General features: G+C 39.4%; 1 protein-coding gene and 1 long non-coding RNA gene across 2 annotated transcripts; both read left to right on the plus strand.

Moving 5' to 3' along the window:
• The first annotated feature begins 4,201 nt into the window (after positions 1-4,201).
• Positions 4,202-11,113, plus strand: LOC145422340 (uncharacterized). Its single transcript, XR_013903625.1, has 4 exons — positions 4,202-4,450; positions 7,195-7,226; positions 8,287-8,313; positions 10,885-11,113. It is a non-coding gene; the product is annotated as an uncharacterized LOC145422340 (long non-coding RNA).
• Positions 11,114-12,669: 1,556 nt separating this feature from the next.
• LOC145422612 (uncharacterized) lies at positions 12,670-24,387 on the plus strand. The gene is made up of 7 exons (XM_080294155.1): positions 12,670-13,042; positions 17,153-20,848; positions 21,034-21,170; positions 21,260-21,482; positions 21,601-22,783; positions 22,973-23,109; positions 23,196-24,387. The coding sequence occupies exons 1-2, from the start codon at positions 12,670-12,672 to the stop codon at positions 19,603-19,605; spliced, it is 2,826 nt and encodes a 941-aa protein (XP_080150281.1). The 3' UTR covers positions 19,606-20,848; positions 21,034-21,170; positions 21,260-21,482; positions 21,601-22,783; positions 22,973-23,109; positions 23,196-24,387.
• The last annotated feature ends 239 nt before the right edge of the window (positions 24,388-24,626 follow it).

Raw genomic sequence — 24,626 nt, forward strand, 5'->3', positions numbered from 1 at the left:
CTCTGTGCATTTGTGTTTCAATATGCCTCCATATTTGTAATTTTGTAAGTTATTACTATTCTGCTAAATCATAGTATTTCTGGTACTTTTCGGTACTTGTGCTAAATACAGTATTTCTGCTAAATCATACTATTTCTGCTTTTCATAAGATTTGTGCCTAATATAGTATTTCTGCTAAATTATAGTATTTATTCTTTTTATAGGATTTGTGCCTAACATAGTATTTCTGCTAAATTATAGTATTTCTGCTTTTTATACTATTTGTGCCTAATATAGTATTTCTGCTTTTTATAGGATTTGTGCCTAACATAGTATTTCTGCTTTTTATAGGATTTGTACCTAATATAGTATTTCTGCTTTTTATAGGATTTGTGCTTAATATAGTATTTCTGCTAAATTATAGTATTTCTGTTTTTTATAGGATTTGTGCTAAAACATAGTATTTCTACTAAATGTAGTATTTATGCTTAATCATAGTATTTCTATATATTTCTGCCAGGTCCCCAGGCAGCCAATCCTCTGTGAGGACTCAGACATTCAAATACACAGATCAGGGCCTGCATGGCCTCCCAGCCAGCCAATCATATCTGAGGTCTTCCGTTTCCTCTCTCGTCATATCTCAGTGACAGATGTACATAGAGCAATGTAAATAGCAGTCAAAGTACACCAAAGTCCGCTGATTCAGCCAGTAGAAGAATTATGCTTCTAGTCCACCTAGTTTTTGAGTTACACAACGTTTTGTAACTCCAAAAAACGGCATTTTTCCGCCTCTCACCGCGATCTAATTCTGACTCCTTATGAGCCTGTTTTTCAAATCGGCTCCTCCCTTTCCCAGTGGCGCAGTTGGTAATGACACGGGTCTGCAAGTCAAAGATCGTGGGTTCGATTCCACCTTGGTCAACATGTTTTTTTTCCCTACAAATTAATACACTGTCACAGACCAGTAATTCATATTCATCATTTATTACAATTCTGCAAACTTTTATGATTTTACCAGCTTTTCTAATATGGACCTCACATTCTTGTTAACACTCCATGGCACAAATACTCTTCCCTTTAAGCTCTGTGTGTGTGTGTGTGTGTGTGTGTGTGTGTGTGTGTGTATCAATATTTCTCCCATTTTAAAGTATTACTCCTCCATAATTGTATTTCTGTTAAATCAAAGTACTTTTACTACATCTTAGTAGTTCTGCTCAATCATAGTATTTGTTCTAAATCATTTTTATTATGCCATATTGTAGTATTTCTGCTAAATCATACTATTTCTACTATATTATATTTTTCTTTATAAATATAGCATTTCTGCTATAGAATTGTATTTCTGCTATGTTATAATATTTGTGCAAAACCAGAGTATTTGTGCTAAAACATAGTATTTCATCTAAATGTAGTATTTCTGGGTAATCATAGTATTTCTATATATTTGTGGCAGGTCCCCAGGGAGTCAATCCTCTGTGAGAACTGTAATATTCAAATTTACATATCAGAGACATACAAATTGCATATTGAGGCCTCCATGGCTTCCCAGCCAGCTGAGGACAAGTCAAAGCAGTTTTTGCTTCACTTCTATTCAGTTATGGTCTATTACAAGTCAAATATCTTCAATAATTCATATTTTAATGATAAATTGTCAACACTGGAAGATTCCCCCATATTTTCTGAACAAAACGGTGTAAGAATGACCGCTCTAGCCCTTACGGTTAGGAAACTATGGTCATTTGTTTGAGGGGAGTCCTCATTATGAGAAATAGACTGCAAAGATCCTGTGCCTCTCTGTGTCTGTGCTGCAGGCACCAGTTTTGCTGGGAAAAAGTACACAGCCTCTCTGATTGGTGGATTCAAATTCAGCAGCTCACAGGCTGCTTGACTGAAAACTTGCTTCTCTCTCCCTGTGTGTGTGTGTGTGTGTGTGTGTGTGTGTGTGTGTGTGTGACAGAGAGAGAGAGAAAGCCTTTTAATGGGATGATCTCATTGATCTCATATTCAATATATTTAGACTGGTTGACTGAATTGGATCTTGTGTGTGTGTCTCTCTGTGCATGTGTGTTTCCTTATATGTACATATTTGTGATTGTGTGGCTATTATATTTTTTTTTTGCAGATTTTTGTCATTTAACAAGTATATTTGACGGACCCTCAGCATGTTCAGCATTTTTTAGCTGTCCATTTTGCTTTTCCATTTTGTCTGTTTAAGTTATTACTATTGTGCTAAATCATACTATTTCTGCTATTTTATAAGATTTGTGCTTAATATAGTATTTCTGCTTTTTATAGGATTTCTGCTTAATATAGTATTTCTGCTAAATGTAGTATTTATGCTTAATCATACTATTTCTATACATTTCTTCTCTTCTGAACAAAACGGTGTAAGAATTAAGAATGACTGTTCAAGCCCTTACGGTTAGGAAATTATGGTCATTTGTTTGAGGGGAATACTTACTGGATAAGGTTTATATATATATATAAATATATTGTCTTTAAAACATCTTTGCAGACTGTCCTGGACTGGTTGTCTTTTTTGTTTGTTTTTTTAGGTCTGGTGAACTCTATCACCAGCTATTTGGTGTTGGTGTTCAGGAGAAGAGCCTTCTAATAATATTTATTTAACTTATAGAATTAAAGTTCTGCTAGTTTTTTTCTGTAGCAAATAGATATTGTATAAAATATTTAAAATTACCTACATTTTTTATGTTTACAATGCCCATTGTGTGTAATACTGGAATTTCCTACGACCCGTGAACGCCTCATCTTTTACCTGACTGCCGGACATCCGCCTTTCTGAACACTTCGTTGAGTCCGCTCTGGGTGAGTGCTGCGCCTCTGCTTCTCCTCTCCTCTCCTAAATGTCTATACTCTGTTTGCGCGATTTAACAAGTTCTTGTTAGTGATTTATAAAGCCAGCCGAGGTATAACTCATGTTAAAGTAACACAATGGTTGCTTTTTAGTGAAAAGTTGTCATTTTTGTATGTAAAAGCAGTGTTTGATGAGCTAAAGCTAACAACCCAATGCTAACGACTAGCCTTCTTATGAGCCCAGTGTGAAATGAAGATTTGACGGTAAACCACGGTTATTGTGTTGTTTTATTAATAACATTTGGTGTGTTCGTGTTTCTCAGTCTGTTAAATAAGGTGCAGTTAGTTCTCTTCACAAATCAGTTGGTTAAAACAGCCTCATTCTTTATGCTGTAAAGTTTTAAACAAACCGCCATCTTAGATTCAGTGTCAGCTGTCGGCAAGATCAAAGGAGCCATTTTACCGCCTCTGACCGAACACGGGAGAAAAAGAGTCACGTTTGTCCAGGTCTTGTGGATTAATTAAGAGAAAGGAGGGGGGGAGAAACTGGGGATTAAACATAGGCTATGTCCCCACATACACGGGTATTTTTGAAAACTGGGACTTTACGTTTTCGTTTTAAAAAACAATCCCGTCCACACGTAAATGCAGAAATGAAGGAAAACTCTGCTAGGAACATACCAAAGCAACAGGTGGCGATATATTCCTAACCGTGTAGAAATGTTGGCCAATCAGAAAAGTCTAGAAGCCTCGGTGGGAAATAGCAAACAAAGATGGGGCATAAAAGCAGAACCGAGTCATATGTGTCGGGGGACAGTAACTGTGTGTGTATATGTAAGCATTTAAACACTGCAGAGAGAACAATTAACAGTAACCGTATTGTAGAAATTCATTTCACTGAAACAATAACGTGGCGCACAGTGTGACGTCAAAAAAGGCGCTGCGTTTTCTCAGTTTCCCTGTCCACACATAAATGCAAAAACAAAGTTTTCAAAAATATCCTGGCAAGCGTTTTTAGTTTTTCAGTGACCGAAAACGCCGTTTAAGTGTGGACGAAAGGTGCAAACGGATAGAAAAATCTCCATTTTCAAAAGTACCTGTGTACATGTGGACATAGCCCAAGAATAATAAGAACTCCTAATTTGTAGACTTTAATTTTTAAGAACTGTTTAACAAGGCTTGTTTGTGCCAACCTAAATCTGCAGCACAGTTTAAATTCTGACTTTGTGGAAAATTAATGAAATAAACAACAGCCCACCTTCACATAAATAAAATATGGCAGTATATTATTATTAGTATGGTACATAGATATTTATTTTAAAACTACAGCATATTTAATGATACTATGTGCAGTTGATAATATTTTAGGAAGTAGAATTTGAATGCAGACCACCTCAAATATTAAAGCCTTAAAAATATACATCGTGCAGTTTTTCATGTATGAGTGTTTTGCAATCTTAAATGAGAGGTAGACCAAAGAAAACAGAGGAGAGTTGTTGTTTGTATTCCAGCTGTAGTAAACAAAGAAGTTTAGTGAATCTTTTTGACAACAGAGAGTGATGCAGTATTGATGCTGATTTGAGTTTTCTGATCCTGTATTTTTGCTCTTTGTCTTTTGTTACACAGAGTGAAATAAAGCTTGGTTTTGCCTTTGCTGGTAAGTAAACAGTGATTGTAACTGAAGCAATATGAAATTGGGATTGTGTAACATGTTTAGCAATTTATATACCATAGTTTGGCTTTCTGTGATATCTTGCCATTTGCTCATGGGCAAAAACACATTTAGGATTTATAAGCAGTAAAGCCCCCCCAATAGATCTCTGAGTGTCCCTAAAAATGTCCCTGAAGTTTAATAGGCCATTTATGTCTAATTTTAATTTTAAAGGCTTATCAAAGCATTTCTGTAGTAATTATTGTTTTTATTACACATGTTAAGGCCATTTGAGACTCTGCAATTAAATGTTGCCCTCTTTAGACTAAAGTGAGTTCATTTTGTCTGAGGTAAAGTGCTGGGAAAAGTCTTTTTTTTTCCTTGCAGATTTATTTTGTTCATGCTTTTTTGTCACATGTTTCAAATCATCTAACAGGGATGATATGAATAAATACAAAAAAGCATTTTAAAGTGATGATTTCACGTATGAAGCAGAGAAAACCAAACCAGAGCTATCTGTTCTAATGTGAGAACATGCTGGTCTCTAATACCCAGCTGTGGAAGCCCTGATACGAAAAACTACCGTATTTTCACGACCATAAGACGCACTGTACTAAAAGGCGCAGTCTCAGTTATGTGTGCCATTACTGTATTTAACACACACATAAGGCGCACTGGATTATAGGGCGCATACAAGTACCGTATGCGTATTTAAAAATAAAGCGGGAGCAAACCTGAGTTCGGTACCTTACTCACATTTCTATTACCGGTAATCATCATCATCAACAACACACAAGCATACAAGTGTGCGTATTTAAAAATAAAGCAGGAGCAAAACAAAGTTTGGTACTCACATTTTTATCATCAATCAAACCCATCGAAGTCCTCATCCTCTGTGTCTGAATTGAACAGCTGCGCTAAATCTCCATCAAACATGCCAAGTTCACTTTCTTCACTGTCAGAGTCACTTTCCGTGCCGTGCGGCTCCTCGGAAATGATGCCGGCTTTTGCAAAAGCTCGAACAACAGTGCCAGCAGACATGTTAGCCCAAGCATCTACAATCCATTGGCAAATTGTGGCGTAACTCGCCCGGCGCTGCCTTCCACTCTTGGTGAAACTGTGGTCTCCATCGGTCATCCATCACTCCCAGGCCGCTCGCAGCCTTACTTTGAACGGGCGGTTCACACCGATGTCCAGCGGTTGGAGTTCCTTTGTCAGGCCTCCCGGAATGACAGCAAGCTCACAGTTCATTTGTTTCACTAGTTTTTTCACATCGGCTGTGAGGTGGGCACGCATAGAGTCACAGATTAAGAGCGATGGTGATGCGTGGAAAAAACCACCTGGTCTTCTTACATACACCTCCCTCAGCCACTCTTTCATCATTTCCTCATCCATCCAGCCCTTTTCATTTGCCTTAATGATGATTTCTGCTGGAAACTTCTCTTTAGGCAAAGTCTTTCGCTTAAAAATCACCATAGGCGGCAGTTTCTGTCCATTAGCATGGCAGCCAAGCACAACAGTAAAAGAAGACTTTTCATACCCCGTTGTGTGTATCGCTACCGTGCTGGTCCCCTTCTTCTCCACAGTGTGACTCACCGGGATGTCAAAAGTGAGCGGGACCTCGTCCATGTTTGTGATGTGGCTGGGCTGGATGTTTTTGTCGCCGATGTGTTTACTGCAGTAGGAGCGGAAGATGGCCAGCTTTTCCTTATAATCCGCTGGAAGTTGCTGCGCTACCGTAGTCCTGGTCCGGATGGAAAAATGGCACCATTTCATAAAACGAAAGTACCAAGACGGACCTCCTTGGAAATGTTCAATGTTTATCTCTTCAGCTAGTGAAACTGCTTTTAGCCGAATGGTGACCGTCGAAATGCTTCTCCCGCTCGTTCTTTGCTCGATGATCCACCGCTCGAGTCTTTCCTCCAACTCGGGCCACCTCGCCTTATGTCCGCGGAAACTCAGCTGCGTTTTCTTGACCTGCCGGAGCTTGTTTTCTAGCTTCCTCCATTTGCGAACCATCGATTCGTTAATCTTAAATTCTCTCGCCGCTGCTCGATTTCCATGTTCCTCCGCATAGCTGATGGCCTTCAGTTTAAACTGTGCTTCATAAGCGTGTCTCTTTGCCATTTTCAGGGTTGTTAAAACAACGATGTTCCACATAATGCACATACCTGTCCTTTTAGACAGGTATGTGCGATTGTCCGGTATATACGATCAACGCCCACACTTCACCCTTTAGCGTTCTCATGGTGTTCTCTACTACGTCCTCCTTACAACACACAGGGCGCACTGCGCTATAGGGCGCGCCGTACTTTTTGAAGAAAATCTAAGACTTTTAAATGCGCCTTATGGTCGTGAAAATACGGTACCATCAAGCATTTATAGTATCAAGTATTATTTGTGATTGTTGCATGCTTTGAAACTGTGATGTTATCATTTGATCAAGTGTGCAGTGCGAGCAAATCCTTGCTTGTGGTATCTGATGTGCTATGTAATGGCACCAAAGTATTAGAGCTTTACGTTAATGAGGAATTTCTGTGGCTTATTGCAGATTGATAAAACGACACATCACCTTAATAAAGACAGAAATCTTTAATAAGGTGCAGAAAGAGAAGATGGGGTGTTTATAGTAAAGCTGTTGTAAACAAAGAATTTAACAGATTTTTTTTTTCACTATAGATTGTGATGCAGTATTGACTCTGATGCTGATTTCAGTTGTCTGATTCTGTATTTTTGTTCTTTTGTTACAGAGTGAAACAGAACTTTGGTTTTGCGTTTGCTGGTAAGTAAGCAGCAATTGTAACTGCAGTAATATGACATTGTCACTGTGTAACATGTTTAGCAACTTACCTAACGTAGTTTGGTTTTTGTGACATTACCATTTATTGATGGGCAAAAACAAATGGTCAGAATTTATACCTTGTAGCAGCAAAGGCCCCACACATGACCTCTGACTGTCCCTGAAGTTTAACAGGCCATTTGTGTCTGATTTTTATGTTTGAACACAAACAACTGTTTTTATACAGTTGTTTGTGTTCTCCGTTTGTTTGTGGATTTACGTAGCAGAGCACCACAGTTGTTGATTTATATCTTCACTCATATTCTGCTTATGTATTACATTAAAGTCAGACCACTATAGAAGTATTTTTGCCTGAGTGAACAGAAGTGGTACGTTAAACATTTAAGCAATAATAAAAGACTAAGAGAACCAGAGTTGTGAGTAGGCAATGTTGTGTATGTTAAAGCCTGTGTGTAATTTATATACAATAAGTTTAAATCAGTTTCTTAATAATTTGCTTGATACAATGTGTTTAAAATTTTATATAAAAGGGAAATATTGAAAAATACAAAAAGATTCCTGCCAACAGGTACAATGGAAGGACTCTTTATTATAATTTTTGTAATTGCAAAAATGGTGTGCCACTGTTGTTACTATAACATGTCAGAATTTACATGTATTTTAGGATTTACATATTCAGATCAGAACTAAAACCTAATGAGGTTTTCCGTTGATTCTAACAGTTGTGGTTTTTTCACACTTTATTAAGCACTGACTTGTGATAGAAAATGATGGAGCTAAAAAGCCATAATCTGTACCAACAAATATTGGTGCCTCTTTTTTGCACTTCTGTAGTATGCATGCCTTTATTACACATGTTATCACCATGTGAGACTCTGTAACTGAAGTTTGTCCTCTTTAGACTACAGTGAGTTCATAAAGGCTTGAAGAAATTGAGGATTTTACTAGTTATTTCATGTCACAGTAAATTGGATTGTGTGCGAAGAGGTTCAACAGTGTAAGTCATTAAACAGTGATCTGATGTGTTGTTTCCTTTCTCTAGGATACTGATCTGATCGTCGCAAGTCTGGTAAGTAAAGGTTTTGTCTGCGGTACAGTGCTGAGAAAGGTCTTTCTTCCTTGCAGATTTATTTTGTTTATGCTTTTTTCACATGTTTCAAATCATCTAACAAGGATGACCTGGATAAATACAAAAAGCAGTTTTAAAGTGATGATTTCATTTTTGAACCAGAACAACCTGGTCTAATGTAAAAACATGTTGGTCTCTAATACCCAGCTGTGGATGCCCTGATAGCAACAATTACCATCAAGCATTTACAGTAACTGGTAATGACTGATTTACATCACTGGTTGATTTTGGTCCACTATAATTTCAGAATTGTCATAATTAGATCCAAACAGGACAGGCAAAAAAAGAAAAGAAAAAAGTCTTAATTAAGGCCCAATATAGGGTTTTCAAGTCATGCCAAGTATCTTAATTTCATTAAAGTCCAGACTGATTAGTTTACACCATGTGTTTTGTTTCATTCATTCAATTGGACTTGCTTGTGTGCTTCAGATCCTAAGTGTGATTAAACTTAAGCCCAGGACCTGATGAGTTGATGTAGGTCCTGAAGTAGTAAAGGAACTCTGGGACATCACAGTAACAGCACCATGTTTGACTTTAATGCTGGTGTTTTTCTCTCACTATAGATGATTCAGTTTAGTGCAGTTAGTCAGCACAGCTCTTGGTTATCATCGAGATATTATTAGGCAACTTGTTTTTGCATGTTCAGCTACAACATCTGGGAGGGTTTCTGTTTTCTGAGGTCTCCAGATCCTTAGTAGTCTCTTTGTAAACCTTTACAGAACTATATGTGTTTGTTTCACATTAGAGCAGCTCACGACTAGCAGTTTAGGGACAATTAAATATTCACATAGGACAGGGGTCTCAAACTCCACTCTTCAAGTGCCGGTGTCCTGAAGCTTTTCCACGTGTCCCTGTTACAAAACACCTGAATAACATTTGTAGGTCATTAGTGAGAGTATAGAATTTGACTGTGTGCTGAAGTGGCATCCCCTAAGACTACTCAAATGTAAGTAATTTAAGTGTTTGGAAAAATGTACTTCTAAAAGTACTTTCATTGCATCATGTTCATTCACTCATGAGCTGCTATAACATGAATCAAATTCCTGAATTACCACCTCAGCATGCAGTCAGGTTCTGTAGAGTTTTGCTAATGACCTACTAATGTTATTCAGGTGTGTTGCAACAGGGACACATAGAAAAGTTTCTGGACACCAGGCCTTAAGGACCAGAGTTTGAGACCACTGGTGGTAGGGCATTGTGGATTTCAAAAGCTTCTTCCCTTAAATCACTGCCTAAAAACTGCTTTTTGTAATTTGTCATAATGACTTGCAAAGTATAGGTGGGATGAAAACATAAGACATTTTATAGTGGCCTGATATTTTTATCAAGGCTGTTTTTTGAAAATAATCCTGGCCTAATTTACAAAAGATGAACTGTCTGAAAGTCATGTTTGTTTGTTTAAGAAATGTGGGAATGTCCAGCAAAGATCTTACATGCAACAGCTCAGATACAGCACTCACTTCTGTTCTTTTTATCATGAAATGATCTACAAAGAAATGATCATCATACTAAATTTTGCTAATTAGGCCTTTATATCAGCTATGATAAGTTTATTATAGATTTAGTGTAGTGCTTATTGCTGTGCATCAAACATGCCCCAAATGTGACTGAAATATGTAGAAACTGCTGTGTAGAAACTAGCTGTCTCCAAATTTCTCATTTTGCCAAAATTCATACAGAGTGACCTGAAACTGTGCTGTAACCTCAGTGTGTTGGTTTTGTTGGACCATTTAATATTTACAGTAAGTTACTGTAGCAGCACGTCTTAGTTTGAGTTTATAGACTTAGTTTATTGTTTTAATAGAATGTAAAAATGTCCTTATAACAGTTCCACCATCATTTGTTAAACATTGTCATTCTGTTCAGTCCAATAATTTACTGTAGAAGTCTTTAGTATTTAAAGCCCTACATGTATTGTATTTTTGAGATTATAAGGCATAATGTCAATAAACAAGCCTGTTTTTAAGGCAGATTAAGCCAAACAAACAGTCAGATAAGTCAAACTTTATTCAAGTCATTCACAAACAACTCTCAACACTGTTCAGTTGTAACACATAAAATACAGAACAATACACTCACTTTTTCAGTTCATTCCTCATCCACAAATCCATCAAACTCTTCATGGGTTGATCAGTTTGAAATCTGCTTCTTAAGCATGTCTCTTAGCACGTGCCAGGTCCTTGTACACACACCATAATGTTATGTTGAAGCACCGTACGAATTACTCTGCGAGGGTCCTGACTATGGTAGCCATAATGCTCTGACAATACATCAAGCAGCGCAGCTTTGTAGCTTACGAAGTCTTACTAAAATATTTGACAGAATTTTGAGCGCTGTGTACCACAGAAATCCCGTTTGAGGTCAGTAAGCATAACCAGAATCGATACGCTAGGCACATTGTGTGTTTTTGAGATAATGACAGGATTTTAGGTGTGCCATATAGTCTGAAGAATATGGTAAATCCAAGCATGTTGGAAATATGACTAATTCCATGCCTTTTGTGTCTTACAGGTGACCTGCTGCAGAAGATCCTCTCTCTCTCTCTATCATTATAAGCAATTCTGTCTATCCTATCACTCTCCCAACTCTATCTAATTTGAAAGCCATTCTATCTTGTATCCCTCTATCCCTACTGCTCTATCTAATTTGAAAGCCATTCTATCTTGTATCCCTCTATCCCTACCGCTCTATCTAATTTGAAAGCCATTCCATCTTGTATCCCTCTATCTCTACTGCTCTATCTAATTTGAAAGCCATTCTATCTTGTATCCCTCTATCCCTACCGCTCTATCTAATTTGAAAGCCATTCCATCTTGTATCCCTCTATCCCTACCGCTCTATCTAATTTGAAAGCCATTCTATCTTGTATCCCTCTATCCCTACCGCTCTATCTAATTTGAAAGCCATTCCATCTTGTATCCCTCTATCTCTACTGCTCTATCTAATTTGAGAATCCAAGTTTTGAGAATCCTTTCAGAATCCAATTTTCAGAAATCCAAGTTACCAGAACTTGATCTATCTGTTACAGAATTCTGAGAGATCTCTGCTCTCACTGCTCTTTCTTTCCTGTCATTAAGCTCTCTCACATTCAGTCATTTTGCTTTAAATTACAAGTTGAATATACAGTAGTAGAATTACAGTACAGTAGAACTTATAGTAGAAACTACTTACACAGCCCTACATTTGTCATTTTAATTTTGCATTAGACTTTAGTTTGGACTGCTAGTTTGGCTTACTTTGATCAATTGTATAAAATATCACCTTTTTATAAGTTTATTTGTAATAAGATAATCTGGTTATTTTGTAATACATACATTCAGATAAATAATAAATCAGATCCAGTCTGTTAGTCTGTTTCATTGGCTATAACATTTGACTGCAAGTTTATAGTATTATTATTTAAGGACAAACCCATTTTGTCACTCAGTGTAAGTATTCAGTCAGTATTGTCATCGAGAAGTGCCTGAGGACCCAGACTTCCTGTTTCCTGACTGCTGCAGAACATCCAGCTGAAGAAACCCCGTTTCTAAAAGAGGTACAATAAAACGCACCAAATTGTTTCCAGAGAACTTTGAATTTCCTTTATTTTGAGTTTGGAGTACAAATCAGCTTTTTAACATCTATTCATATATTCATAAAAACATTTTATAGTATAATAGTACATTTCTAAGATTTAACAGTAACTTAAGGAGTTATAAGTTTTTCTGTGTTTCAAGGTTCAGTTTTGTTTATATTTGTGTATAACCACATATAAGCTCCAGATTGTACTTCAGCAAAATGCCAAGAAAAAGTCAAAGGTCGCAGTCCTTGAAGCTTAGATGGCAAAAGCAGAAAGAACAGGTGAATGTTTCTCAGAGCAGTGAGCAGGTAAAGGTGTGTGTTTCAGCTTTTCCCAGCACAGAAGTGCAGAGCAGTGTTCAGACAGCCACAGTGTCTTATGCAGATGTGGTAAAGAGAAGTGTTCCCTCAGTGTCTGTCCCAGAGCCTGGAGTTATGCAGGTAATCCAGACTAAACCCCAGCTAACTGTACAAACACAGCATGATGGAGAGACAGCCACAGTGTCTTATGCAGATGTGGTAAAAAGAAGTGTTCCCTCAGTGTCTGTCCCAGAGCCTGAAGTTATGCAGGTAATCCAGACTGAACCCCAGCTAACTGTACAAACACAGCATGATGGACAAGCTCCAGTACAGTCTCATGTACAGGTTACAAACAGTGAAAGTCCACGAGTGAGTAGCGTCTGTGCTTCCCGAAGCCAGGCTTCTCCTAGGTATGGAAAGTACCGGAATCAGCAATGCATGGCTAACAGTTTGGTTTTCCTGTCATTCTTACACGAGGATGAATTTATTACCAGAGCAGATCTAAACCGTGTGTTGGACAAAGGCCATGCCGTCTATTCAGATGCCAGACTGAGGTTTGTGAACAGTGTGTTTCTAGCCTGCGATGAACTTCCTTCAGTTGTTACCAGCCGCAGACACGAGTATCAAGTCGACATGTCTCAGTTTGCTCATTACGGTACATTTGATGGTACAGATCACTTTCCGAGCCTTGAACAGGGACTACAGCGTTTGGCTTCAGAGTTTCGCTATGCTTTGCTAGTCATGGGAGGAACAGTCATCGCTGTTAGCAGGCTGACTTCAGGTGAATATGCATATTTTGACCCTCACCCACGTAAGTCTACTGGTATGCCATTGTCGCTAAGTGTAAGTGGTGGAACTGCAGTTATGTTGAAGTTCACACGTCTTAATGACATGATTGACAGGATCAAACGTTTGTACCGAATGTTTAGCATCGCACCAAGCTGCACTTATGAGCTACAGCCCATCGAGTTTCACAGTGAAAACGCTGCTGACCAAAGAGATGCTGATGAAAACAGACAAACAGCTACAACTGTTCCAGCACCAGCTTTAAATGAACCTGAATTTGAAACCCCAAAGTCCACTGAGCAGACACCGAACACTATGGCCGACACTTTAGCTACTGAAGTGATGTCATCCAGAGTGGATTATTCAAATGAGCCAGCTGCTGAGCTGAACAATCGTCCTTCTGATTATTTAGAAATAGAAACCTCTGCATCTTCTGTAAGAGACACTCAGGTAACATCAGATTCTGTTCCTCAGAATGATTCAAACAGTGCCTCCAGTTCAACTAAGATAACACAGGAACTCTCAGATAAACTGCTGAAATATAGTAAACATGAAAGGCAAAAAATGAGGAGAAGATTATTGACCCAACAAAAGCTACCACAGAGAAAGGAAAATCAGAAGACGAAAGAAAGGCAGATGTACAGGTTTGATGAAAGCTTCAAGACAAAGAAAAAAAACTCAACTAAGAAGTGTAATGATCCTGATCACAGACAGAAAAAGAGCATGTACAAAAATGAACTGTATAAATTAAATGCTACCTATAAGGAGAAACAGAGAGAACATTTCAGAAGAACCTATAGAGAAAGTGCTAAAATAAGAGAGAAAAAAAGAGAATGTGTCATAAGGATGTATAAAGACGATTCTTTATTCCGAGAAAAGCAGAAGGAACGTATGAGAAAAACATATAAAGAATCTTATAGACAATTTCCTATGTTTAGAGAACAGCAGAAGGAACGTATAAGAAGAAATTACAGAACTTGTGCTGAATTCAGAGAAAAACATAAAGCTTACATGAGGTCATATGTATATAACCTATATAAAAAAAGCGAAGATTTTAAACAGAAAAAACGATCTTATCTGACTAAGCGTTATGGAGAAGAAAAACAATTTCAGCAACAACACAAGGACAATATGAGAGAACGAATGAGAGTAAAATATTGGAACGGTTTTTCTTTCAGACAGATACATAATATCAGATGTGCAATGAATATAAAACGGAAATATCGCCAGATGCATCGACCAGCTGAGACTTTACAGTGTCATCCAGAGAACACTTTAATGAATGAGGCCATATCTCGTTTCAGATCAAACATTAAGTCAGCACCATCTTATGTTTGTACTGTTTGTCTAAAAGCTTCTTTTCCTAATCAGGTAAAAATCTGCAAAAGAGAAAATTACTCAAAACACCAGACTGTAGCTCATCAGTGCCTAACTGGTAAATTTGTTCATGTGTGTGATGAAGCATGTCATGATCACTGCAGCTTTCCTGTTGAGAGAAAAAAAGAGTATATCTGTCACACATGTCACAGTTCCCTCAAAAGTGGATGCATGCCCAGGCTTGCTGCTGTTAATGGTTTAGAACTGCAGGATATTCCAGCTGAACTTTGTGATCTCAACATTCTGGAGAGACATCTGATTGCCAAATGCATACCATTTGCTAAGATTATTCCTCTTCCAAAGGGGAGACAGAGACTCATACGTGGTAATGTGGTGTGTGTACCATCTGAGGTCCAACAAACAGTTGACAGTTTACCGAGGATCAGAAGCCAATCACAGATCATGAGGATAAAGCTGAAAAGACGACTGTGCTACAAAGGCCATCAGCTGTTCCAGACTGTCACCTGGTCTAAACTCATTCAAGCTCTGCGTAAACTGAAACAAATTCATCCACAGTACACAGATATTATTATCAGAGATGATGCATTGCTTTGTGATCCAACGTTACCTGATGATGACAGCAGTGATGAAGCCAGCATGGCAAGTGATGATTATAATGAAGCAGATTTAATGGAAATTGACAACTATGAAAAAGATGCCCTTTTGTGTGAAAGTGAGTCTCAAAGTGACCAAGATATTAATATGCAATCCTGTGATGAACAACCAGAGGAACAAAATCCAGATGAACCAGAAAGTGATTTGAACAATGGAGGTTTTGCTCTAGAAAGTTGTCTGCAGCCTGTAGACATTTCAGAAGAGATTCTCTGTTTCACTGATAACACATATTGTGTGGCTCCTGCAGAAAGAAACAATCCTGTTAGCTTCTTCAGAACTCCTCATTTGGAAGCCATGGCATTTCCTGTGCAGTTTCCTACTGGTCAGAATACACTGGATGAAAAGAGACGTCTTAAACTCACACCAAGTGCTTACTTCAAGTCAAGGCTTTTCAACATTGATGCAAGATTTGCTAAAGACACAAATTACCTGTTTTTCTCACAGTTTGTCACTGAAATACACTTGGCTAATTCCAGCATGACAATACAGCTAAGGAAAGGTAAAACTATGACCAAAGATGGACGCAAAATCACATCAGGAATGTTACAAAGTAAGACAGAAGTAGAGAAGCTGGTAAGAAATAAAGATGCAATCAGATTTATGCAGCCACTCAGAGGAACTCCAGCTTACTGGCAGAAAACTACCAGAGATCTATTCAGCATGGTTCGCCAAATAGGAACACCTCAGTTCTTTGTCACTTTCTCTGCTGCTGAGATGAGATGGCCTGAAGTGATTCAAGCAATAAAGAGACAGCAAGGTGAAGAGGTTGATTTTGAAGCCCTGGACTGGTCAGAAAAGTGTGAAATTCTAAGATCAAATCCAGTAACCACCATGCGAATGTTTGATAAACGTGTTGAGGCTTTGTTCAGAGATTTGCTTTTTTCTCCTGCACAGCCCCTTGGTGAGATCATTGATTACTTTTACAGAGTTGAGTTCCAGCACAGAGGTAGTCCACATATACACATGTTGCTGTGGATTCGAGAAAAGGTAGAAGCAGATGTGGATGACGACCAAACTGTCTGTGACTTTGTTGACAGATACATCTCAGCTCAACTCCCTGATCCAGAAAAACAACCTGAACTACACAAAAAAGTCACTGAGCTACAAAAGCACAGCAAAAACCACACAAAGACATGCTTTAAGAGTGTGAACTCTGGTTGTAGATTTGGGTTTCCCAAACCACCAGCCACAAGAACAATGATTGTGAGACAGGATGAGGATTCAGACACTGAAGCTGCAAAAGCCAAACTCAGACCTTTGTTGAACCTGCTGAAGGAACCTGAAGCTGCTTCCCTCACCATAGAGCAGATTCTGTCACGATGCAACTTGACAATGAATGAGTATGAACAATGCCTCCAAGACATAAACAAGAAAACAGCTCTGATTCTGAAACGTGACCCAAATGAGTGTTGGATCAACAATTACAACCCAGACCTGCTTGAAGCCTGGAACTCTAATTTAGATGTCTCATTCATTTTGAATGCCTATTCATGTATAGAATACCTCTGTAAATATATAACAAAGAAAGAATCTGGCCTCTCTGAATACCTGAAGACAGTTATTGACAACTCTGATAAGAACACCGTCAATGAGTGTGATGAAATGAGAGCTGTGATGCAGGCTTACTCAAAAAAGAGAGAAATCAGCGCACAGGAGTGTGTGACTCGAGTCTGTGGCCTAAAAATGAAAAAATGTTCCCGCAGTGTTGTATTTGTACCAACAGATGATAACCCAGTAAAAATGAGTCGGCCCATGAGCTTCCTGGAAAGCACAACACACGACAGTTGTAATATTTGGATGACAAGTTTGAGTGATAAATACAAATGCAGACCTGAGACCCCAGAATATGAGGAAATGTCACTGGCTGATTTTGCTGCCTTGTGCAGGTTGGTGAGTGGTCCAAATGAAGGAAAAGATGTGCTTCCTCTTCTAAACCAGCTTGGATTTGTACAAAGGCGAAAGAATGATAAACCAGCTATAATCAGATATTACCACTGTTCACAGGAAAAAGATCCTGAGCAATATTATGGTCGACTGTTGAGACTTTACCTTCCACACAGATCAGAGCAGGAACTGAAACCACAAGGGTTCCAAACCTATCAGTCCTTCTACAACTCAGGTTTTGTACCACTTCCATGTTCAGACCACAGTGAGTCTGTGAAAAGGGTTGTGAAAAGAAATAAAGACAAGTATGAGAAGAACTCTGAGGATATTGAGAGTGCACTGGAAGAGTTTGAACAAAATAGGGATGTTGTAATTGATGAATGGTGTAATCTTGCTCCTGAATCTGAAGTTGTGAGGCTGCAATGTGATGAGAATCTTCCTGAGAGACATTCTGATGATGAGAACGAACAGGAGAATGTCCCCGACTACAGTCGTCAGTCTGATGCTGTAACAGAGATCAGAGCCATCAGAGAACAACCTGCAGTAGATCCAGCCGTGGTACGTGTAATGTATCAGAATCTGAACCAGAAGCAGGCCTGCGTGTTCTATGCCATAAGAGACTGGTGTATTCAGCGAGTTTGTGGTTTGAACCCAGATCCATTTTTCTTCTATATCAATGGTGGTGCAGGAACTGGAAAGTCACATCTGATTAAGTGTATTCACTCTGAAGCATCAAAGATCCTGAGCAGACTGCCTGCTAATGCAGAAGAAGCTGACATATCAAATCCAACTGTTTTACTGACTTCATTTACCGGTACAGCAGCTTTTTCTATCAATGGCTCTACATTACATTCTCTACTGAAACTACCCAGGAGTCTGAAACCACCCATTCAAGGACTTGGTAACCAACTGGATGAAGTCAGATCTGAGCTGATGAATGCTGAAATTATTGTTATTGATGAGATTTCAATGGTTTCAAAACCCCTTTTTGCTTATGTGGATGCAAGACTGAAACAAATCAAAGGCACTCAGAGACCTTTTGGTGGAATGTCAGTTTTAGCTGTTGGAGATTTTTACCAGCTGCCACCAGTGCGACAGTCTAAACCTCTCTGTGTTTACGATCCAGAACAGATTGACCTATGGCAGGAGCATTTTCAGATGATCACTCTAACCGAGATCATGCGTCAGAAAGATGATGTGGCCTTTGCAGAGATGCTGAACAGGATTAGAGTCAAAGAAAAGACAGATGAGCTTTCTCAGTGCGACAGAGATTTGTTGTCACAGGCTGTGACTGCACCAGAAGAATGTCCAACTGAGGTCTTACACATTTATGCCACCAACAAGAATGTGGTATCCCACAACACAGATACCCTGAAGAAGCTTCATTCAAACATCATAATCATCAATGCAGACGATTTCCAGAAGGATAAATGTACAGGCAGAATGGAACGAAGAGACAAACCATTTACAGGTGGGAGAAATGATTTACCTGACACTCTGAATGTTGCTGAAGGAGCTCGAGTCATGCTGACCAGAAACTTGGACACACTAAACGGTTTGGTCAACGGTGCTTTTGGTATACTGGTAAAGGTGGTGAGATCTGAAAATGATGGACACATAATTAAACTGGGGCTCAGGATGGACAACCGGCAGCCTATGAGACACAACCGCAGTGCTAATGCAGCTTCTGATGATCTGGTTTACATTGAGAGAGCAGAGGAGAGTCTGAAGTTTAAAGGAGCAGTACGCAGACAGTTTCCTGTAAAGCTAGCATTCGCTTGCACAATTCACAAAACTCAGGGTCTTACAACACAGACAGCTGTAGTTTCAATGAAGAACATTTTTGAACCAGGTATGGCTTACGTTGCTCTCAGCAGGGTGACGTCTCTCAGTGGACTCTATTTGCAGGACTTGGATGAGAAAAAGATTTACGCCAATCCCGAGGTAACTGCAGCGCTCCAAACCATGAGACAAGCCAGTGTTGAGGAAATGATGCCTCTTCTTCAGGTCAGAGAAACAGCCAGCAGACTTGACACTCTTACACTGATCCATCACAATACAGAGGGTTTGCCATCTCACATCAGTGACATCAAGAGTCATCATGAAATGTGTTTAGCAGATGTTTTGTGTCTCACTGAGTCTCACCTTCAAGGCTCCTTTGTTGCAGACAGTCTTCATTTGGACGGCTACACCATGTTCAAATGCAACAGACATGTGTCCTACACAAACTTTCCTCACATGGCCAGCAGAAGTGGTGGGGGAGTTGTTGTGTATTTGAGGAATCATTTTCAGGTTCAGGTAAAACAGTATCTGCATAATGTCACTGATCTTGAGTTTTTAGTGTTGAAGGTTCAGGCTCCATTCCCTGCACTCATTGCTGTTGTGTACAGACCCCCTGACTACAGTTTGACACCATTCATGCAAAACCTGGTAAGTCTTTTAGATTCACTTGAAATAATGGACTGTCACCCAATAATTGTGTGTGGAGATTTTAATGAGAACCAGTTGCAGAGTGGAAGAAAACAGATTCTGGAGCAGTTTCAGTCGAGAGGGTATTCACAGCTGATCACTTCTGGCACTACAGACAAGAACACCCTGCTTGACCTCATTTTTATTTCTCAGCCACAGAAATGTCTATATTCAGGTGTTCTGAGATCATATTACAGTTACCACAACCCTGTGTTTTGTGTCCTGTCCTCGAGCCAATCATGAAGTCGTCTGGTGAGTTTTGAAACAATTACAGATCATGTTTGTTACAGAGTTTACTGATTGTAGAGCATGAAAAATATTTTTCATTGAAAAAATTGTCTTCCCTACTCTGTCTGTAAGAAGACCCTTTCTTATTGCAATGTTATTAATCATTTCACCAAATCATTGCTGAACTTCATGCAGAGCAGAGAACATCTGCTATCATGCACCTCTGATCTGAAATGTGCTGCAACATTTATTAAACCAACATCATTTCTTTTATTCTCATGTTTTAAATGACTAAATCTTTTTACTGTGACGTATGTAGCTCAACAAACGAGATCTTCCCCTCCAAGGGCTTGAAAATATGAAATAGTAAATAAATAAATCCCACATAAATGCAGGTATTTAATATGGGTCACATGAATAAATACAGACAATTATATTTTCTTGATTATAGTAGCTTTTGTAGAATCAAAAGTTTTTGTGATGAATGAGTTTTTGCTTATCATGTTTTACAGGTAAAAAATGTCAAAAGTTATAAACTATCTTTAGGCTACCAGAGATGTCTATAATGATACATTATGTAGAGAAAAACATTAGTACAGCTTACAGAATATGTATAAAAACTGATTTAGAAGTAAATGGATAGTTTTCTGAAAGTTCCCGACTACAGTTTAACACCACCCACCCAGATCAGCCCCCAAGTGTCTATGTAATGCTGGTATGGTGTGTGAGTTTGACTTGGCCTTTATCCGGGTGGGTTTGGGTTTGGGTGGATAAAGGCCAAGTCAGAATTCTCTGAGCAGCTGGAAAAAGCTGCTAATAAACAAAGACATCAAAAAGTGTGGGCTTTAGGTGTAGCCCCCGCTTTCTGATGCACTAATTAGACTTAGTAACCGACACCCCATACCAGCATTACATAGACACTTGGGGGCTGAGCTGGGTGGGTGGTGTTATAAGCACGTGTTTTGTTAGATATATTTTTTCAGACACCATCTTCATGAACTGCTGAGCCAAACCTGATCCATCAGTGCTGGACTGCACAGATAACTACATGCCACAAGGAGACTGCTGTGTTATGAATTGCCATACCAGTGTGTCTTCAATGGAGAAGATGACACACCCATCACCTGACCTCCTGCCTGATCTGGAGACCATCATCATGCTACCACACTACACACCTCTGAGACCATCAATGATGACTCATACTGAGGAAACTGTATTTCCTGTCAGAGATGCTCAGTGATCCTCAGAGCAGAGAGAGGTATCATTCTTTATCTTTGATTAAAAAAAAATGTCAGTGTTTTTAATTCAATTAATTAATTAAAATCCTGTTTATTGCATAAATAATTCCACACTCAAATGATTATACTTGTTGACACTTTTTGAGTTTTAATTCACATTATGGATTACAAATCTATGCTTTTTCTACTCTGTCTCTCTGTGCAGGTATTGCTGTCTTCTGAGTTCTTCCGTGTCCCAACTGAGGCCTTCAAACCTCATTGCAGAGCTCATGTCTTTCCTCACCATCATGTGAGTGTGAGATTGCTCTGGATTCTGGTTATGTGGCCCGCAGCACCTATAAGGTATTTCAACATTGTTCATTGTATAACCTATTTGTAGTTTTTAGGGTTTCTACAGACAAAAAAAATGTTCCTTTTTCTGTATTTTTTAGAACAAGCTCGTCCAGTGTGCCTGCATTCCAGCTTCTTAGACTCTACGCAAGTGGACAGAGTATCAGTGTTTGGCCACTCTTACAGACACTGACTTCTGTCAATTCACTTCTACTGATCGGGCACCTCACTCCAGGAAGACAGAGGGCTGCAAGCCTGTCATCATTTCCAGTGTGGCTTTGTATTCTTGGGGTAGCATCAGATTTTTCCCACAAATATTCAAAGGTAACACTTGTTTTAAGCTTAGTTATTAAATCAAAAGTCTTCCCTTGTGTCATGTCTGTGAAGGTTCTCATGATGTCCTTTGATGTAGTCTCTCTCTTCACTTGCATACCCACTACAGAGGCCGTGGAGACTGTCAGAAAACGACTGCAAGAAGACAGCTCCTTGGAAGACAGGACCAACTTCACACCCGATCAGATGTGCACACTGTTAGACCTCTGCCTCACCACTACATATTTCAAATACAACGAGGGTTTCTACAGACAAAAACATGGCTGTGCCATGGGTTCCCCTGTGTCACCTGTTGTAGCCAACCTTTACATGGAGGAAGTGGAAAGGAAGGCTCTTGGCTCTTTCAAAGGAAGAGTACCCAGCCACTGGTAGAGATATGTAGACGACACCTGGGTCAAAATCAAAAGGCAAGAAGTGGAATCCTTCACTGCGCACATTAACGCCGTGGATAAAAACATCAAGTTCACCAGGGAAGACACAAAGGACGACTGTTTGCTTTTCCTGGACTGCGCTGTGCACATTGAAGAGAACGGCAAACTCAACATCGAAGTTTACTGGAAGCCCACACACACGGACCAGTACCTCCTCTTTGACTTCCATCACCCTCTGGAACACAAACTTGGAGTAATTAGGACACATCCCCCCCCGGGCAGAACATGTTCCCTCTAAGCCTGAAGGGAAAAAGAAGGAACACACACATGTAAAGGAAGCACTCAAAACGTGTGGCTATCCTAATTGGGCGTTTATAAAGTCAGCAAAGATGCACAGAAAAGAACATCAGATACCAGCGAGGGAGGATAAGAAAGACAGATGCAACAACATTGTCATCCCCTATGTACTAATTAGACTTAGTAACCGACACCCCATACCAGCATTACATAGACACTTGGGGGCTGAGCTGGGTGGGTGGTGTTAAAAGCACTTGTTTTGTAGATATATTTTTTCAGACACGGCACAGTCTCCTTTGTGGCAAAACCTTCAAACTTCACCATCCTCAGCTGAAACAACAACATCTTAACACCATCTTCATGAACTGCTGAGCCAAACTTGATCCATCAGTGCTGGACTGCACAGATAACTACATGCCACAAGGAGACTGCTGTGTTATGAACTGCCATACCAGTGTGTCTTCAATGGAGAAGATGACACACCCATCACCTGACCTCCTGCCTGATCTGGAGACCATCATCATGCTGCCACACTACACACCTCTGAGACCATCAATGATGACTCATACTGAGGAAACTGTATTTCCTGTCAGAGATGCTCAGTGATCCTCAGAGCAGAGAGCGGTATGATTCTTTATCTTTGATTTAAAAAAACAAATGTCAGTGTTTTTTAATTCAATTAATTAATTTAAATCCTGTTTATTGCATAAATAATTCCACACTCAAATGATTATACTTGTTGACACTTTTTGAGTTTTAATTCACATTATGGATTACAAATCTATGCTTTTTCTACTCTGTCTCTCTGTGCAGGTATTGCTGTCTTCTGAGTTCTTCAGTGTTCCAACTGAGACATTCAAACCTCACTGCAGAGCTCATGTCTTTCCTCACCATCATGTGAGTGTGAGATTGCTCTGGATTCTGGTTATATGGCCTGCAGCACCTATAAGGTATTTCAATATTGTTCATTGTATAACTTATTTGTAGTTTTTAGGCCTTAACACAAATAAAATGTTCCTTTTTCTGTATTTTTTAGAATAAGCTCGTCCAGTGTGCCTGCATTCCAGCTTCACAGAAAAGAACATCAGACACCAGCGAGGGAGGATAAGAAAGACAGACACAACAACATTGTCATCCCCTATGTAGCCGGTGTATCAGAAAAACTCAGGAGAGTTTTCTCCAAATACGACATCCCAGTGTACTTCAGACCCAGTAACACACTCAGACAGAAACTGGTTCACCCGAAAGACAAAACTCCTAAACACAAACTTAACAATGTGGTGTACGCTGTACAGTGCAGCGAGGAATGCCCAGACTTCTACATCGGAGAGACCAAACAGCCACTTCACAAGCACATGGCACAACATAGAAGAGCCACCTCCACGGGACAAGACTCAGCAGTTCATCTGCATCTAAAGGACAAAGGTCAGTCTTTGAGGATGCCAATGTTCACATTTTGGACAGATGGAGGAGTGAAAGAAGCCATTTACGTCCACTGTGAGCGACCATCTTTAAACAGAGGCGGTGGTTTATGACACCAACTGTCTGCCATCTATAATCCAGTTTTGAGTTCCCTCCCCAGACACCGTAACGTCCACTCACATCCTGGGAGTGGGCGTGGGTGATTTCCTGACCTCGGGAAATCACATGATAGGGTGGGGCCAGGTTTCACAATGAGCTCACCCGAAACCCTGGCTGATTGGGACCCACACCCACTTTCACACCTTGGCTCATGTGATTAGGTAGAGGATCATCAGGGGGTTCTTTGTCCCTCTTTGGGGGGAAACTCCCACTGGGTTTAAATCTGGGACTCTCCACCATTGACCCTTAGAACTGAAGAAGCTTCTCGGATGAGAGGTGAAACGTCTTCAAGGAACTCAAAGAAGTCCAGACGCTTTTCTTTCCAAGCTCCTTAGACTTCACTTGTGTTAATTACATTTTATTTGTTGTTGTTTTCTTTTAGATTTATATGCAGTGATTGGATGTGGTGGAGCTTTGTTAACCGTGTGGAAAACATCTGTTTGTGATGATATTTACAATGAGGCTTTAAGGTGACAGTTTCCATGTAATTTCAATCCTCTTACTAAGCAAAAACATGTTTGCAATTAACATATTTTTTCAGTTTTGTCTTTTGGATTTATGGTTAACATTCCTCTGTGACAGCAAATACTAAACTGGTCCAAGTAACCAGCATATCATTGGTCAAAGGCAAAAAGGACCACATGTCACACTAGTGTTTGTGTTAGTATAGAGTAGGTCTAACAGTGGTTTTCCACATCTGCTCTAATATATATAGATAATGGGTCAGACATATAAAGTCATTTTGAAAAGTTCATAAAGGTCATTTATATGTGTTCCTCTTTATCATTTTATATCAGGTCAAACAGCAGACTTGAGTTTTGATCAGGGTAGAACCATAACATTCATGCTAATGGTTCTACTGTTTACAGTTACTTTATGATGGATT

Source organism: Astatotilapia calliptera, chromosome 19, assembly GCF_964374335.1.
Source record: "Astatotilapia calliptera chromosome 19, fAstCal68.1, whole genome shotgun sequence".
NCBI lineage: Eukaryota > Metazoa > Chordata > Actinopteri > Cichliformes > Cichlidae > Astatotilapia > Astatotilapia calliptera.